Source organism: Sander lucioperca, chromosome 6, assembly GCF_008315115.2.
Source record: "Sander lucioperca isolate FBNREF2018 chromosome 6, SLUC_FBN_1.2, whole genome shotgun sequence".
Taxonomy (NCBI): Eukaryota; Metazoa; Chordata; class Actinopteri; order Perciformes; family Percidae; genus Sander; species Sander lucioperca.
Genome location: NC_050178.1, coordinates 19,651,774 through 19,671,650, shown reverse-complemented (window position 1 = coordinate 19,671,650; position 19,877 = coordinate 19,651,774). Strand labels below are relative to the sequence as shown.

General features: G+C 40.2%; 1 protein-coding gene across 12 annotated transcripts in view; it reads right to left on the bottom strand.

Moving 5' to 3' along the window:
* The window catches only part of ptprt (protein tyrosine phosphatase receptor type T), a 447,834-nt gene that overhangs the window by 134,593 nt on the left and 293,364 nt on the right, over window positions 1–19,877 (bottom strand). For 8 of the 12 annotated variants that reach the window (XM_036001938.1, XM_036001939.1, XM_036001941.1 and 5 more), the window contains one exon: window positions 17,738–17,873. In XM_036001938.1, coding sequence (XP_035857831.1) covers window positions 17,738–17,873 — 136 coding nt within the window. Of the gene's footprint in view, window positions 1–7,603; window positions 7,637–17,737; window positions 17,874–19,877 lie in introns of all 12 variants that reach the window. The other 4 variants (XM_036001937.1, XM_031277206.2, XM_036001940.1 and 1 more) reach the window with 1 other exon arrangement.

The window sequence follows — 19,877 nt, the reverse complement described above, 5'->3', positions numbered from 1 at the left end:
ACATGGGGGAATATGTGCACTAGTTGCAAAGAAACATTTTTCATTTTGCCTGATGAAGGTCTAGTGCTGAAACGCTGCCAGCTATTAAATTTATCTTTGCAAGTTAGATAGTGTGCGGGACTTTCTTTGCCACTTTTGACCTACTCTTCCCCCTCCAACGCACCTCTCTCACGTTATAGATGTGAAGTATTTTTCTGTTCTGACTATGGGTGCACTCAAAATCCTATCAGTCATCTTAAAAATTCCTCAAAAAATCTTTTGTCATTTTCGATGTCGACCACATGCTGCACTTTCAACCAATATCCTCAACACAATTTTTGTGTTGGACATGTATACAGCACATTCAGAATATGCGACTCAATCTGGGTTTTTACAGCAGTTTGCAACAGTTTACGGCCAGTTTATGGCCCATTTACAGCGTACAGTCAGCTCTGTGTGTTGCTATGGTTGTTGTACACAAACCAACCAAACAGTTCAAGTGAAAGACTTAGACATCAACTGGTTTTTGGATACGAAGCGACCTTTTCAAGAAGGTGGTTGAAGGAATGAAAGAGGGAGGCTGTGTTCGCACGGTCTAACAAGGCTGCCACCGGTGGGAAACTCTGAAAAGATCTTGTTCTTCATGGCTGCATGTAAACAGGAATATTAGTGGAATATTCACTTTCATAAGCCATGTAAACTGCTTAGTAGGAAATTTGTCTTTTTTCTGAATGAGGGCAAAAAACTGAATATTATGTGCATGTAAATGTAGTGATTGATCCCTAAGGGTAGAAACACACACAAAGCGTCAAGCTGGGTGAGCCAGCAGCCTCCATTCATTTTACATGAGAAGCAGCGAAACCAATATGAGGAGCACAAATGGGACAGTAGTGCCGGCAGGCGTAATCCTGTACGCACTGTGTACATTTTCTAAAAATGATTTTGTACAGCTGGGAGTTCTTGATAAGCCGAGCCAGTCTATCATTTACCATCTCTCTGCTAATCACAGGTCTAGATTATTTTGACCATGTGGGAAAGTGCGTTTCTGTGTGTGGCCGGCTGTGCGTAGTGTATTTGGCATTGACCTACTGTATGAAAACGTTAACTCAGGGTGGAACTTTACAGTAAAATAACGGTCGGCTGAGGATGGGTGATTCGTTGGTTGCCTAGCAAAAATAACAAAAAGACGCAACTCGAAAAGTCTCTCACTGTTTGGGGCATCTTTGACAAAAGAAAGGCAGTGGGGCGCGGCTTATTTTGTTGGAGACGCCTGGTCGGGGCCTAACATGGCTGAACGTCAAGCATGATTCATGTAGCCGTAGCAACTATTATGCATTCTTGGACAAGGTTGTTTGTCATGGGTTTATGCCACATATAAACGAGTTCATAAAAAAAAAAAAAAAAAATGAAAAGAAAAAGGATGCTAAGTGCCATATTTGTATGTTTTTCCACCTCTGTATGGATGAGGGTCTACTTTACATGTAAACAAATAGCTCTCTCTCACACACACACACACACACACACACACACACACACACACACACACACACACTCACACTCACTCACTCACTCTTGTGCTCTGTTATAATGGCTGCGGCTTATCTTGGCTTTGTATGAATGGTTTCTGCTGCAAACACACACAACCATTTTCACATTCATACGATGGCTATAGTTTATCATGGGCTTATATGAATACTATCAGCTGACACACACACACACACACACACACACACACACACACACACACACACACACACACACATATATAACAATAAAATGATGGCAATAGTTTATCATACCTACATATATGAATAGTGTTAAGAAGGAATATTTTCCTTTCTCTAAAGGCTGAGTTAGATGGAAAATGCCTCACCTACTGCATGAACAAACACTTTCCCTCTCAAACACTCATGCAGACCTACGATCTGTCATCTACACACTGACAGCCACCCGCAGGCTGGCGTATATATATATATATATATATATATATATACAGTCACATATGTACACAAACATAAGGCTCTGTACTGACATGTTACATGGGCATGCTGTCAATGTGGCTTATTAGCACCTCATCACAGTAAATTCAAGACATGATGGGTAAAATCATCACGGTTTCAGGCTGTTGTCATGAATGCAATGGCTCCTGAAAGGACCGGCAGCTCACGGTGCTCTGTAGCCGGCTCGCAGTCCCCTTTCCTCAGCTAAATTTAACTGTAAAGACCGCTAGACTTAACTGTCATGTGATCGGTCATCACGTGTGATTTCGTAGGATATCATACTAGACTGTTTCTATACTGTAGTGTTAACGCAAACACACACACACACACACACACACACACACACACACACACACACACACACACACACACACACACAGAGTTAAATAAGGAAAAACCTGCCTTCTCCTCCATCTGCAAATATTGTCAATGTGCTTTTTAGCATGGCACACCCGGGCCAGTCAGTTAGTGTGGAACTGTGTGGGAGTAAACCTGGGGCTTGGTTGGAAAGCGACACATTTTCATCTCTATTTATAATCCAGTTAATTAGGGCTGTGTTACAATATGTATGTCAACATGCCATATACATATGGACCCTTTCTCAAATGTATGCAAGACAAAATAAATGATAACTCTATGAATAAATGTCAAAACAAATGAGTAATCTGTAGCAGGAAGATTTTCTTAATCTATTACTGTAAAGTGTATTTAGATCTGCATCGTCAGGTCAGTAACTCTGTAGTGCAGGTGATTTTCTGAATAGCGACTGATCTGATTTTTAGAGAGTTTATCAAGCTGGGTTTAGTTTTATAGTTCTAACAACCTGAAGATAATTGGACATGCAAACATCGCTTAAGACAAGCATGTTTACATTTGCATGATCATTTTTCTGCTGGTTTTTTTTTTTTTTATGTATGCACACTTTGTGCAAGCAGCTTCTAATTGTTTGATATTATATATATGAACAACCAGATTTCAGCGTGATATCGCTGAAATATGTAACTTGGAGTATATTTTATTTTTTAGCATTAACATACAGCATGATATTATAAATGTATGCACAATCCCATTTACTGTAAAATAATGCAATAATGAATTATGGTCCACGGTTAGCTTTTAACAACCATTTGCTGGATTTACTTGTACTGAATTTTGTAAAAAAAAAAAAAAAACAATGGGATTATGTCATCATGATACAAATCCATTGAAAAACAGACGTACGATATTATTGCATTAACATCTACCCTATGGGCCCTATCTTGCACCCGGCGCAGCACAAAGCCTGACGCAAGTGTCTTTGCTAGTTTAAGACCGACTCAGTAGTCAATTTCCCGTCCAGCGCCCACGTCGTTTAAATAGCAAATGCACCTGCGCCCATCTTTGCACCCATGGGCGTGCTGGTCCTGCGCCATGCGCTTCACGCCGTGCGCTTAGATCGTTAGAATAGGGCGAATAATGCATTTAAATATATATATTTTATGAAAACATTTTGCTTACTAACTTCTCTGCTGAGTTGTGAGGATGCAACGACATTAGACACTGCTTTATTGATCACATGGGTTCCTTTGGGGCAAACGACATCACTGATCCTACATGGCTGCAAACAAATCCATAGTTGTACACTATCTAAACCATTATTTTGACAGGGAAATGTTATTTTCCCTGTCAAAATAAAAGTTATTACCAAAGATTTTGAAGAGCTACTCCCACATTACCATATCTGTGAAACACAAGCAGTAAAATAATAACTGCATTTGCACCTTCCTTTATACCTCCAAATAATTGGGCTTTAGCTGAACAGTGGATTGGTTAACAACCTGTCTGACAGTCCGACAGCTTGCTTTGCTTGCTCTGACAGTCTGTAGTGTAGCCTACAGCTGTGTCTAGCCGTCCATCCACGCATAAATTGGAGGTTAAAATGTTACCATACCCCACAGGAAAAACACAAAGGGAAGCATGGAAATAAGTCCCGGGTTGTAAATAAATTGTTCTTTGAAGCGCTCTTGTTCCATATACCAGTTTACATGTGTGCTCATACAGTACGTGAGAGTTTGTACATCGGTGTGTGAGCGTGTAAAGGCCGGCCATCATCCATTATGACAGAGCTGTAAGTGGACCATCAAGCATTTATCTCAGCAAGCAGCAGAGTCCATTATTCAACCATGTGTCACATCTGCAGAATGGAGGGTCAAGTCCAGCTCTGTGTGTGTGTGTGTGTGTGTGTGTGTGTGTGTGTGTGTGTGTGTGTGTGTGTGTGTGTGTGTGTGTGTGTTACAGTAACACCACCAAATTATCGGTGAATAAGTGCAAGTTTAGCATCTGTCAGCATGGAAGCACTCAGGGCTCTCTAGTGTGTGTGCATCATTTGGAGAATGAAAGTCTCAGTCCACTGCAAGCAAACACACACACACGCGCACACACACACACACGCACACACAAACACACACACACACACACACACACACTTCAGGCCACTTGGCCTTGTAAGAGCCAGCCATGTGCAGTGGATCCAGCCTGAGTCCATTCCCTGGGCTGACATACATCTCTAATCGCCTCTCTCTTGTCATAGACTAAGCCCCTGAGGGTGCAGTATATTGTCTGGAAAGAGGATGTGTCCTTTTGCTGTCTCAGCGCGGAGGTTAATCATTTACTTCGCGACTTTGTAGACTGGGTCGGGTGCATGGGGGGGTAATTTGACATCTTACAAAACCTTCCTAACGAATCCACCGTCATAGCTTTGCATTTTCAGACATATTTCTCCTCAAGGATGAATGTTGGTCATAAAAAGGCTAAACAAAATCAAATGAAGGTGTCTCTCTTTTGTGTTCAACAACAACAACAATCCTCTCCAACCCAATTTTTTTCCATCATCCCACTAACTTTAGTGTTATTTTTGCCGTTGAATTATTGATAGCATTAGGAAACTGTACTTTGTGTCACATGAAAAAGTTGATAGTTTAATGAAGTAAAACAACATTGGAGAAGGTTGGAGTCCAGCAACAACTTTGGTTAAAGCTAGACTTAAGGTTAAAGCAGGGCTCCAGAAATTTAAACTTCATTAGTTGAGGTTAAAGTGAGTTTTTAGACCATCAACATTTCATTTTCTTCAATAAACGACTTTTGGGAAATTGGGAATTAAAACCCCAGTTAATATAAAGCCATTCACAATGACCTGCACACCCTAAAACACACAGCGCTACTTCAATGTCAAATAACTGTTCCTATCAGTCTTTCATCTTCAATTAATGTTTATTTTTTTTCTATTTGAATTTTTTTTTTTTTTTTTAGATAGTGTGGCTTTTAGTTTTAGGACATTGCATGTGACCAGACTGCCATCACTGTCAATATCACCTCCAAATTTGTCTGAAATTCACATCAAACCACTTGTCCATCGTCCTGCTAGGCCATATTAAAGGTGCTGTAGGTAGGATTGTGAAGATCCAGGACTGAGCCAAAAAATTTGAACATCAACAACTTCTCAGTCCCTCCCCCCCCTTTCTGCTAAAGCCCAAAACGTTCTCCTAACCCCCCTCCCCACAAGGGAGAATGAATGCGTGTGCCTGAGCAGTGATTGACACACAGTTAGACACACCGGCCCTGATTAGTGCATCACAGGGACAGGGAGTGGTGGATTTTTGCAAATCGCACTACAGGCTGTAGGTGGTGCCAGAGGAGCCAGATTTTTTTTAAATGACCTGTTTCATGTAGTTCTACTCGAACATAGGGTCAGTTTCAGCAAATATGACAAAAAGTAAGTTTTATAAATCTTACCTACTGCACCTTTAATACCGCGTCCCCATTCCCCTCTGGTAAATAGTTCACTCTGCTAAACGTTTTTTTTTTTAAACAGTGTGAACAAGAATCCCTTAAAATCTCCGACACAATAACCACAACATTTGAGCGTCACTTCATTTTTTCTCTTGTCGTCGGATTTACAAATCAAATGGATTTCACAGAAGGAAGTGTTCCAGTACAGAGATGTATGCCGCTTTAAATGCAGGCTGTTTTTTATTTTTATTTTTTTTTATTAGAGATAAGTGACTCCAAAAAGATAGCTACCGTGTCGGGCACAGAGTGGATTGTCTTTGAGCCCAGAACAGTGTGGGTGGAGATATTTGTGAAGCGTCGCATTTCATTCGGTGAGATAATACCACATATCTCCCTCTTAATCTCCCACCTCTGTTCCGTTTGTCAAAGCCAAACACATCTTTTTTTTCTGACCTACAAAGTTGCATTAATTATTTAACCTTTTTCGGAAAAAACTTGGGGGCGGATTGCTGGCTCCATCCTCGCTTCTGAACGTTCCCGCGTGGTCGTTTGCTTCGCGGTGCGACGTAATCAATTATGCCCACCTGCCATCCCACCATAGAAAGCAGCAGGATCTTATCTTCCCGTCTCTCTGTCTGACTTTCCTGTCTATGTGGCTGCAGGTGTCGATATCTTGGCAAATAGCATACATACTGACAATGCATCAAAAGCAAATGACTTGGGGAAAGTATCTGAAAAGACAACCCAAACATCCCCCCCACCGTACAGAGGCAATGAGAGGTAAATGTTGATGCAATGATATTTTTTTTTACAACGAAATGAATCAGTGAGCACAGATGACGTGCAACTATGACGCACAGATGAAATCAATGATCAAATGTACAAGGGAAGGTATACCAAAAGCATCTTATATTAGTTAGCATGTCTCACTGTTAACTAATAATGTTCTCACACAAAGCCATTTTAAAAGTCCCATTTACACCTGAATATTTCACTCAAATATGACTTATTCCTTAAGGTGAATTTTCAGCCATTAAGGAAAACATAGAAGAATGTACGCTAACGATGCTAATACAGGGAAGATACAAAAAAACAAGTGCATAAATGAGGACTTTTATAACAGCTTGCATTAGATTTAGAACCTAAATTTCAACCGCTTTAGTGACACGGACCTGGCTGTTAAATGGCCGCGAGAAGAAGAATATCAACTTATTTCTCAGTGCTAAAACAGCCAGGAGGGAATCACTGTACATGTGTGCCACAGAGATTATAAAATATGAGGTATTTCATGTTTCACACTCTGAAAGAAAACGGATGTGTAGCTCCTAAAACATCTTGAGAGCGTTGCTTGGGACAGAATATTACAGGGCTCTTTTTTTCAACAATTTGGAGAATGTAACCATAGCAATTACCATGTGAATGTGCACTCTGTTGGCACATTATTTCTGTTAAAAGGGAAGGCAGGATATGTGCTGTCCCAAGGTAAAATTGAGTTTCATTCAAAATAAAAATGTCTGTTTTTTTAAAGACTTCTTCCCACTTATTCAAAGTCAAAAAAGTAGCACAAAATTGAACAAAATGGCATTGCTATTTGATTAAATTTTAACCCAGCTTCAGTTCAAACTGATTGGGCCTTTTGTTTATTGGGGCTAATGAATCATGGAAAAGTATTTCTCTAGAATGTAACTCTTCCATCACATTAATACTGGATATACCACATCCATTTTCCAGGTGTAGGCTTAGTCATAAGATGCATTTGGACTTGGAACGGCTGAAAGCCACAGCAAAGGGCGAGGTGATAGTTCCAGTGAGGGAAGGAGTGGATGCGTTGATGGCTAGAAGTAAACATACAATACCCCACGCTTAGAGTTCTCCATGTGTGTATCTCTCTATCGGAGCAGGGGCAAGGCAGGTACAGGGCGGGGCAGGAAGGGGTGGAGCCAAAGACAGGAAACAGGAAGATAGAGAGAGACATTAAAGGGCGTGAGACTCGAGTCAAAGAGGCTGTGATAAGAAACCTGAGACAACTGTAATCTTTCCTTCTTACCATTCCCTCATATGCAGGCCCAAACGGAATCTGCAGATGTTTGTCAGCGGTGATCCAGAATTTGAAAAAATCTGCGGAACTGTTTTTCTGCTTGTGGTGGAGTTTCATTTTATTTTTTAGAATTAAAAAAATTAGATTAGTTTTTTTTAGCATTTTAGGCCATTATTTGATAGGACAGCTTAGACATGAAAGGGGAAAGAGAGGGGGAATGACATGCAGCAAAGGGCCGCAGCCTGGAATTGAACCTGCGGCCGCTGCGTCGAGGTCTCAGCCTCTGCACATGGGGTGCACGCTCTACAAGGTGAGCTACCCAGGTGCCCCCTGAGTTTAATTTTACTTTAAACTCCAAATTCTGCGGCCCCACGTTCCGTTTGGCCCTGCGTCATATGTTTATTATTTCGCCAATTGACACTGGGTATACTGAATAAAATGTCAAGCTGACTCTGAAAGCATTTCTGTTGTTTCTTTTCTGTGGATACAACATTTCCTTCCCAGGCTGAATTCATGCTGGCAAAAAAGAGCCTATTATTTTCTGGCACAGATCCAATGTCATGGCTGTCAGTCCCATTCTTTAGGTCTTCACAATCCTTTTTTGCTAATTCTTTAACATGAATTTTGCACTTGGCATCACACACACGTATATCGGTGTGCATGTCTGGAGAACAGTGAACAACAATGAGCTGTGAAAGGCTAAAGAGGGGAAAAACTGATTTAATTTGATTGTTATCTGTTAAGGCAGCCATGAACAGATCAGACCTGCCCCATATGGGTTGGAAAGCAGACTTTCTCTTGGAGCATAAACCGGCGCAGTGTGCCAGTGTGTGTGAGTGCTGTTAAGTGATGTACCAAGATAGAAGGATTTATCAAGTTTCAAACATGGAGACTACAACAGGTGAAACCCCCCCCCCCCCAAAAGAGGTTTTAGCCAGCCCCAAAGGAAAATCACCAGCACCAAAATGTTAGAAATTGAGGAAAAAAAGGCCCATTCTGAGTCAGGAAAACCCCTGAGAATGTCTGAGAATCTGAAGACATCCTGTCATCACCGGTGATGGTGAAATGCTGAAATGCTACTGTCTCAAATTTTAGTTACGTCCAGTCGCAACAGACTTCAAAGAGAAAACCAGTGTATCCACTCTGCCAATGTTAATACTATAATGTCAAGCATATCTCCAGCTGTGAGGAGCTCTCCAATGAAATCCATTTTCAAACGGTTTCCTGTTAAGCAAATTAATCAAATTTAGTTTTTCAGTCGGAGACACGCGCTTACGATTGCAAAACTGATTACACTTTACTTGAAGGTCTCTACATAAGAGTGACATGACACTGTCATGGACATGTCATAAACATTATAAACAAGTCATAAACGTTTATGACATAATGCTTCTGTCATTAAGTGTCCTTTGGTTGTTGTCATGACAAGTTAGGGTTAGAGTTAGGGTTAGGGTTCTACATGTGTCATGTAGATACCTTCAAGTAAAGTGTAACCGCGAAACGTTATTTGACTGACTGTCATTCTTCTTTCAGAACAATAAGAATGTATTCACTTATTCACTGAGGTTTGATTCAAGAAAAAGGGGAAAAGTGACAGGATGTTTATGGGGAAAAATATCAGATGTAACCATGGGATGTTTGCTTATTATTATCGTTACTGTTGTTGAGATGTTAAGAGCTAGCAGAGGAGGAGAGGAACTGGTAAGCTGAAATGGATCAGGCTGAATGAAGAAATTAATGGATGGACGATTTGGCAGTGACAATTCATGCAAAAGCATGATTCTTGTGCACATGTACACGCGTGTTTAAACTAACTGAAAGAAAAAAATACAAAACATTGAGAAAATGTATATTGGACCATTAAAGAACTTAGCGGAAGCTACATGTTCCTTGCAGTGCCCTTACAGCAGTGGTGGAAGAAGTACTCTGACCATTTACTTAAGTAAAAGTAGAAATACTACAGTGTTAAAATACTCTGTTACAAGTAAAAGTCCGTACTCAAGTAAAAGATCATAAGTATTAGCAACAAAATATACTGAGAGTACCAAAATTAAGAGTACTTATTATGCAGACTTTCACGTAACACAATATTACTAATTTGCAATTAGTGATGCATTAATGTTACATCAAATTAGTATCATTAATTAGTATCACTAATGTTGCAACTGGTAAAGGTGGGGTTAATTTCTATAATATAACTATTTTAAATACTGCTGGGGAGCAGTATCATAATGTATCCGTTGATTTACATTTTGTATAAATAATCTGAATCTACAAAGAAATTAGTTACCAATGTCAAATGCTGCCTCATCTCGAGAATAACAAGATCCTGTCCCTAGTGTACATTTTTTAGGATATAATGACAAACTGTTCAGATCTCAGCTTCTACTTAGCTATTTACATTACAGCACATTACTTCCACCAACATTTGTGAAATACAAAAACTAGGTCTCATGCATCACATTTATGTGAATCCATATCTATACTTTAACATTACAGTTTTGCTGTTCAGGACCATTTGATGATATTGCTACATTTTGTCCGTGTTCTCTCTGGCAGAACTACCCACTATTGCATGTTATGTCATCTTGAGCGGAGGTGGCCTTCTCTTCTCAGCAGGCAAGGACTCAGATGTTGTCGAAAAATATCTAGGCTCTGGTAATGCTGGGAAGGTGTATTCATGTAAAAAGCATTCAGAAATGTTGAAAATCAGCCTGAAACCGTTATTACTTATTTCTTTTTCTTTTTTTTTTAAGAAAGTGTTGCTGTCAAGGACACCGAAGAGTCAGAACTGTGAAGGAAATATTTTGGTCTGTAATTGGCCGAGAGCAGTGCGTCTGTGTTTGCAACCATTCACAGACCCATCTGGAGTTCTCCCTCTGTCTTATTTTTTTCTGTGTGTGTGTGTGTGTGTGTGTGTGTGTTTGTGTCCATGTGTGTAACAATCCATGGCTCTACCCCTGTCATATATTGGCATCAAATGCCCAAGGAGGAGTATCAAGCCATTAGCGCACACACACACACACACACACACACACACACACACACACACACACACACACACACAGATGGTGATATGGCACTGACCTGACACATGGCACTCCTATTTTTTATGCAACCACACAAAAAAAGATCACTGCTCACAAGGAAGACATACACAACACAGACTGACACACACAAAAACATACACACGCACACACACACACACACACACACACGCACACGCACACACAAACACACACACACACACACACACACAGTGTCCACTAAATACACTCAAAATATCACATATTCTGTGCATTAGATTAGGTGACGTGTGGAATTAATAATTCAGACGTTTCTGCACAAATGTATCTTTAAAGGGGCTGTACTAGAAATACTGGAAAAAAAGAACAGCGGGCTGGAATTGTCCCCACACAGCTCTCACAGACAGCTCCCCTACTGTATATGTGAAATACAGACCTTTTTTTCACGGCCACATGCACTAACATGCACGCACGGCCGGACCGGCTACCAAGACAAAGAACAGAGAATCTTAGATTACAACACACACAGAGGGAATGTGAGTTCATTCTCTGCTCAGGACGCCATTACTCCACTAAATCGTTACATAGCAAATATTTGTTTGCTGATATATTAATGGAATGAGGGTCAAGTGCAGCCCCCTTTAGGCCAGAATACAGCAGCTAATGTGAAAGAGCAGAGGCGTTGCAGCAGATCTGTGCCTCACAGAGCCATACGCACATTATATCCATCATTTTTTTTCTCTTTTTTTTAAGGTTGCCATAAACATGAAAGCCATATGAAAGCTTCAAATGAAATAACATCACAAAATATGTCTGCAGGGTCAGCATTTAAAAGAGCTTGGATGAAAGGAAATAGGGGTGAAAAAAGTTGAAATAACATTTTTTTTCCCATCACTTTTCAGGTCCGGAGATGTCACCATTTCTCAATGACTTAGTCGAGGTCTGCTGCTCTGGCGTCGCGCAAATAAAAAGCAGCCAGTGTTTAGGGAGCTTCAGTAACATTAATTATTTATCCTTTCTCCTCTCAACCTTTTTATGAAAAGTGTATCCTCCGGTGCTGGTTGTTTGAGCCCTCGGGGCCACCTGGCTGTAAAAACACAGAATCCCCATTAAGACTTCAGCCGCGTCCAGCGTTATTCACGTTTACGTGACATCATTAGCAACATCCCCTGGCTTTTTGAAAGATAAAGTCTATTTTGAACATGTGTAACGGCGTTCTAAAAGATTAAGTGGACAGTTGTGTGTGCTCACCTCCCATAAAGTTTTGTCACGGAATAATTTATGGGCTCTAAAAGGCATGTAAAACACGTTCAATTTAAAAAGCACTTTTTCTGCCACGCAGACGACTGGCTAAAGTGCGTGGAATGAAACATAGATGACCTAATAAAATGGTCTATGATATGGTAAACCTCCCACTGTCCCAAACTCTTTGTCTGCACTCCTTGTATCAGTTATTTTTCTCTCTTCTGTCTCTCTTCACTATCTCTTGGTACCATTTTATTCCTTACACTCTAAGAAATGTCTCTGTATTAACAGTTATATGGCCGTATATTTTAACAGAAATTCACGATTGCGTTTTTTGTTTTTTTGCATTTCGAATTGCATAATTTGTGCTCCGACAACTTTCGTCGGCCAAGGAGGTTAGTTTTGGGAGATTAAAGAAGTCACTTCTTTTGCATTTGTTGCTTTTTTACAAAGTTTTTGTCATTTTTGTCAACATTTTGGGCGTATTTCTTCGAGGTTTTTGTCCCTTTTTTGGCCTTTCTGACACTTTTTCCGTCGATTTTGTCGCTCTTTTCGATCATTTTGGCACTTTTTTTCGATATTTTTTAAGTTTCTTTCAAAGTTTTCAAAAGTTTACTAACTGAGCAGCTTTCTATGAGATAATTTTATATAGTCCTTACCGAAAATGCTCTGTGTTTTTTGCATGTTAACTGTGGCTACACACATAATTTCCATTTTTGAATTACTGGGCAAAGTCCAGGTAACGAGCTGCCAGAACTTTTTCTGTTACTTTACATATTTATTTCTTAGAGTATACCTTTTTTTGTGGTATTTCTACTCATTTATACTGCAATTGTTCTTGCTTCCTCATTTCCTTCTTTCTGATTACTCATCTTTACATTGGATACTTTCGCATTTCCTCTCTGCAACTTCCTTTTAATGTCCTCTTTCTATTCTCTTCCCTTATGCCATGATCATCTCTATATCTGTTTGGCTTTACTTTCTTTCTTTCATACTTTAATTTGTGCTCCATGTCTCCTGTATTTGACCTGTATGGGATCTTTAGCCCTGACTGATGGCCTCGGGTTAGCTTGAGTTTATGAGAACATCTGAGCAGCATATCGACTGCTTCCTTCTTTCCCTACTCTTCTCCTGCATAGTTGTTCTTTTCTCTCTCTCTCTCTCTCTCTCTCTCTCTCTCTCTCTCTCTCCTACATCCACTGTGGTTGTGTTTTCCCTCTAATTGACCTTTTTTATGTATATTTTGCCCTGCTAACCTGGTTAGCATCTGATTAGCATATCCATTTCACCCCTAGGTTAAGCAGTGATGCTTTTCTTCATATTTTTCCAAACCTCTTACATTTTCTTCCTTCCTCCCTTATTTTCCTTTTGCCTTCCTGTTCCTCTGCTCCCCTATATTCTTTACCTGCAGCCTCTTCTGAAGTCTCTACCTATATATTCAAAGTTACTCCTGGCATTTTCCTCCTCTGGCTCTGATAGATTGTTTTATCCTCTTGGTGTTTGGGATATTCTGTGGTAACCTCTGATTAACATAGCCAACTGACCCTTTGCCCTGTCTGACTCCCCATCCTCTTACGCTCACTTTGAATGGATGTAATGTATTCGGACTACCAATAAGGTATCTGCCAGTTTCCCTCACTGTGTTACTGTCTGTGCATGGAGTTTCCCTTGTTGTGAATGGCTAGGCCCAAGTGTGTTTGTGTATGTCATGAAAAAACTATAGCGTACTGCTAGTAGGCCAGGCTTTGCCCCTCACCTTCCTCTCTCTCTGTGTGTTGCCGTTCTCAAAATCCCTTCGCTACAGGACACAACAACAAACTTCGAGCTAGCAAGCTACACGCTGAAAATGGCAAGTTTTTGAAGAAAATTTGGATGGTGCAACAAGGCAGGCCTGCTTGGTTCTTTCGGGGAATGATTGTGAAGATTTACAAATAATATGTTTATGCCGTTTAGTCTCTAACTGGGATGTTTTGGGACCGATTGGTGGGATTGCTGTGGACGAAGTACACACGGCGATACACTGGTAAGAGCAAGTAGGGGTTTAACCATGTATCCAGCTAATTTAATAGCTCACGTCCTAAAAGCACATAGTGTCTTGCCTTTTCTCCCTGACCGAATACCGTGTCCTTGGCCTATAAAGCTGATTCTGACAATAGTAGGTACATAGAAAGCAATGTAAAAAGGGAAGAATACAAAGACTAACCTTGTTTGCCATTTAAAGTGTACTATGTGGTAGAGCTGTCAGTCTTCCTCTATAATACCATTCAATTTCCATTTGTCATTTTTTTTTTAATATGCAAATAATATTTGAATATTTAATGCCCATATGCAGCCTGTTATAAATATGTACTACACTACTCAGGCTTATGCATTGTCAATGCCACTATAAGCATGTAGTTGTTGTTACACATTCTGTCCACTAGAGGGACTTCCAACATCAGCCTGGCCTTGAAGGGGACCTACGTCATGGCGCACTGTATTTCTGGCATGCCGCTCTCTATTTACATTATATTCCACCACGAGCACACAGCGACAAACACAAATCAACAGATAACTCTGTAAGGAAACACCTAACAAGTGTATGAAAGCGGCTCTGTTGTAAAGGCTAACGTTGCTTGATTAGCACAATGACATCATGTTAGAAAGCACAACCGAAACGATTTGTCATAAATTAAGTAACAATAGTGTTAGCCACGATGCTAACGGCATTGATAACTAAGCCAAAACGGTGCTGCCACTACTATTTAAGTGATTTAAAAGCAACATGTTTCTTACAGATTGTCACATAACTGAGAAGACAGCTGTTAGAAGGTAATATATGAAGTCAAAGCTAACTCTGACAGCTGTAGGGCAGCTAACATTAACTTTAGCTGTCTTCATGAAGCTAAGCTCCTATAGTTCGCGACACAGTTAGAAAACCAGAATGAGCTAACTAATGATGACATAAGCATTTTGGCTCGGTGGATGTCGATTTTAAAGTCATGTTAAAACTATTTCCCATCCTTCCGATTTCCAGCCGCAGCCGCAGCCTGTTATATACTGTCAGTATGAAAATACAGCTTGACAGACTTAAGTCACGACCTGATGGCTGCAGTATGATGTAATAAACCTGATAACTTTTATCATTTTATTCTTACTCATGGTAAAAATAAATAAAAAAATATGATAGCTGTCCAAGCTTTCTGCTAATTGGTGGCTGTATCATGACTGTTACACTGCAAATGTCAATCCCTCTATATTGATCACAAAAATGATCAGTTGTAAGAGACATTTTTAAGCGTATTAAGACATCTAAAAGACACAAGGAATGTCACACTCGCATAAAAGATCTTCTATACATTAACAAGTAGCAAAAGTCAGCATAATTTCCTTCAAAAAACAACAAAACTACTTTTAGAGGATCAAACCACCATCAATATGTGTGCCTTCACTCACAGTCCACGCCATTATCTATTTTGATGTTTGCTTGTAAAAAAAAAAAAAAAAGTCTTAGGATTTGACTTGTTGGGTGATCAGATCATGTAATAATCATGCCTTCCATTTCACCTCCCTGTCGATGTATAGCTGATCTATAGTTTTGGGCTTTAATTTCTAACATCACAAAAAGTGCCACAGTGTGGTTGTTGGAATGCATTTGCATGCGTTGTGTTGTTTCTCTTTTTGCACTACCACCCAAAACAATTTCCCTTTACTTTTATTATTATTTCTCAGCAAACTTTCTATACATTTTAAGTGTGAAGGTAGCCTGACAAGCCAGACCCACATCAAGATGTTGGGTCTGGGAACTCACCATTGGCAGGGCTCAATCCGAGGGGCGGGATAAACAGTTGTCTTTCAAATTCCCTCTGCACTCATAGCCAACCAGAGCAACGCTAGTTGATAGATTAAACCTTTGCCGTATCTCGTCGGCAAAACACATCTTCCTTTTTTAAGAATGACTTCAGTGCCGTTCTTTGTTCTTTTCTCAAAGAAAAGCTTAACTCCAAGTCTTCCAGATTCGCAGCTAAAGCTGATTCGAAAGGCCGCTGTTCGCCAGCAGCAGCAGCCATCTTCATTGTTTTCAAGTAGCAGGGAATTCACGCGGAACCGTCGCAACTCTGCCGTCATTATGTTAAGCCCGCCCACCAACTCTATACACGACGTGATCGGCCTGACCAGAGTTGGGTTTTTCCAGCTCGCAAGCCAACGGAGAGTTGCTAGACTGACCCTGGCTGCAAATTACATTTGCTGCCGCTAGGGTGGGTCTAGATTTCTAGGCTAGTGTGAAGTAATAAATTGACACAAACATAAAAAAAAATGACAAAACAATCAAACATATGTGAGTCCTAGCAAAACAAAATGTAGAAGCATTATGCGAGTGGAGCAGAGAGGGATGGGAGAATGGATGGTGTGATGTAGAGAAGTAGAGAAAGTAAAGGAAGGCAGGTGATGGTGGCAAGCCAGTGTGCATGTTAACAAAGACCCAGAAAGCTACATAGGTCTGGAGAAAAAGAATAAATAAATAAATAAAAAGTCATAGTGTACAATTCATCAGGGTTTTAGATATCTAAACTCTGGGCACCTCTATGATTGTTATTTATGTTTGCCTTAGGGTTAGAGAGGATTAAGTACAGCTCCAGACTCAAAACATAATTCTGACTTTTTGTATCGCCTTAAGAAATTAAATCAAAGTCTGTGTCCTTCGCAATCATAACATGTGTAACCTGCAATGTCTGATACATGCTAATCTGTAAGAAGGATTTTTGTTGACTGACACTGACACTACATGAAAAGCATTACTAACATTTGGATTTAATATTCCCTATTAAACATCAAACAGATTCCACCTCAAGATATTAACTGTCTCCCCTGTCCCTAAAAGTTAAAATACAGTATATGTATGCATATCTGCTCATACATTCTACCTGCATAACATCTTAAATTAACGCTGTGAGTTCTATCCATGAATATGTCTGTTTGTCAATCTATTCAGTCATGTGGATTAAAGGTGCTAAATGTAGTATTCTATTCATCAACACATGCAGTTGTCCAGTGACTTACTGTTAAAAAAAAAAAGATTGGTAGCCTCTATCTCATGTCCATGGTGCTCTTAATACTGCCATCTTTAAAGAGATTTTTTTCAATCAGCTGTTTGTTCACCATCTGCTGTCACCAGAAACTATAAATGTTTCAGTTTTAAGTCTTTTTCCTGATTTGTGCCATTAGACTTGAAAAAAAAGTAAGATCCCGCTCTCTGCTCTTGCTACAGCATCACCATCTATTGAAGAAATGTTTCGGCCCCCCTGGACCTCCGTATAGAGTGTTTCAAACAATGATTACAATGTCCAGAGGGGCCAAAATGTTAGTTTCTAAAAAAAAATGGGGATGTTGTAGCAAGTTTCCTTTCTTTTTTTTTTTTTTATCTAATGTGACGTTTTCCAACGCACCTGCATTGAAGAATTGTTGGATGTACGAATTGCTTCTTCATTAAGTTTGGTGCCACAAAGCAACTCAACAGGAAATCTGGCGCACAAGGCAGCGGAGTCTGATAGAGGCTATACCAAATCTCTTGTCGTTGGGTTAAGGGGATCGCAGTGAAGATACAAAACGGATGTGTTGATGGTCTATTATTTTTTCATTAAAATGCCACACGTAGCACCGTTAGTCTGCCATTATGTCCTGATGCCGTGTTTATCGCCTACCTGCGTTTGAAGGTGAGGACGACGCCGAGGAGGATGATGATGAACATCAGGATCCCTGCGATCACTCCGGCCATTTTCACTGTGCTGTCCACCTGCTTCTCTGGCTCCATTGCATCCGAGTCCTGGGTAGACGCGCCTACACACACACCGACACACACACACACACACACGTATGCACAAAGTCACGTCAGTAGGCAACCATATAAAATAGAAAGGCCCATACAGTCACATAGAAAGAACCACACAGGTGCATGCATGCACACATGGACGAACACACAAATACAATCAGGCACTCATGCATGCATACACACACATACATACGCACACTCCAGATGGTTTAACCTTGGTAGCCATCCTTGATAAACACACACTTTCTTACATACACACACAGAACATACATGTGTTAGCCACAAACAAAAGCATACTGGGGACACTTGATCCCAAGGTGAAGATACTCTATTCATCCACATGAAAAGAGCCAAACACAACTCAAACATCATGCAGGGGGATGAAAACATCAGCACACACACTAAAGAAAGAAACAAAAACATTTCCAGGAGCTTTTTTTCAAAAGGACAAAGAATGCGCGAATGCAGAAGTTATGCAAAGACATCAAGGTTTAGATTTCAAACATGCAGATGGAGAATTAAATAAGCTGGCAAACAAATGTGCAAACACAGTGGATAGGAAACAACATTCGGGGAAGGTGAATGCAAGGTTGGATTTTACAGAAGGACAAAACATCTGAACGCAGGTAAGAGCACAGCTATCACTGTATGGGTTGATGTAGAGGCCCCGACTCTGACTGTCATCAGACTGAATAGAAATGGGCAGCCAGTGAAGTAGAAGGAAGGTAAGGTAAGGGTTAAGATACTCTGCATCCTGCTTGCTGTTTGAACTTCCTCATTTCAACATTGGTCTGATTAAACACACGCTTCATTTTGTTTCGTAAGTGATTTCAAGTTAATACATCATTAAGATATAAGACATCTTTTATATTTCAAACCGTTTTAGCATTTAAACTACTTTTGACATGTTTTCTTTCTGGTGCAAAAAGCAACTGAGATTGAATTCTTAACTTTTGCGATCAAGTTTGCTGCCACCACTATCTTTTAGATGTCTTAAAGTGCTCATATTATACGTTTTGGCTTTTTCCCGTTCCTTTATTGTGTTTATTTGTGCATGTAATCGGTTTACAAAGTGAAAAAGCCCAAAGTCCACCCCAAAGGGAGTTACCATCTCCAACAGAAAACACGGTTCACAAACTGCTCCAGACAGCTCTATTGTAGTCCAGCCTTTACTTTCATGACAAACGCGCGTCATTTTGCGTCACTTTAACACACGTTATAATGCTCGCCGAGCTGCTAGTGTGACACGCCCTCAAACCAAGCTAGTTAGAGAGGAGGCCCCAAGAGTTCAGATAGTTGTATCGCCATGTCCTGGAGACAGGGCAGAATTAAAGATATTACGTATGAAAGACTAATGTGTTAACATTGAAATAACTTCAACCACTCTGAAACGTCTTGCTCCTGTCTAGGTTGAGAAGCCTGTTCGGGTTGTTCTGCATGGGTTTCAGGACCTGACTCGCGTGTTTGTTTTGGATCACACACTTAACACTTTTTTTTGCGGTTAACACAAGTGTTCCTCAAACACCGGTTCTAGTCGAAGTTACACTTTCAACTCCTAAAAGAGATGCCGCTCTATCGGACAGAAACGAACACAACTATTGATAAAGCTGCTGTGGTCTGTGGGAAGATGAAAGGATGCAAGGTCACATAACCCAGAGATACAAAAAGATGGATACAGGTAGGGTTGGTGAGGGCATAAGAGAAGAGACAAATAGACATACAATAAAATAATGGATAACTAAATGAAAAAAGGGACACACGAAAGAAAGAGGTATATGAGGAGATGTGAATGAACGAGTGCGTGAGCACAGGGAACACTAAAATAGATAGAATTGGTGGAGAAACATCAAGAAATGACAAAAGTCAGAAATGTTTGGAAGGCCAGAGAGATTATAAAAGTAAAGTAACACCTTTACAATAACCATCACTAATAAATAGTTACTTGATAGTTATTTCAACTTTTGCTAAGCTACTTTACTGTTAAAGGAGAATTCCGGTCGATTTCAACACGT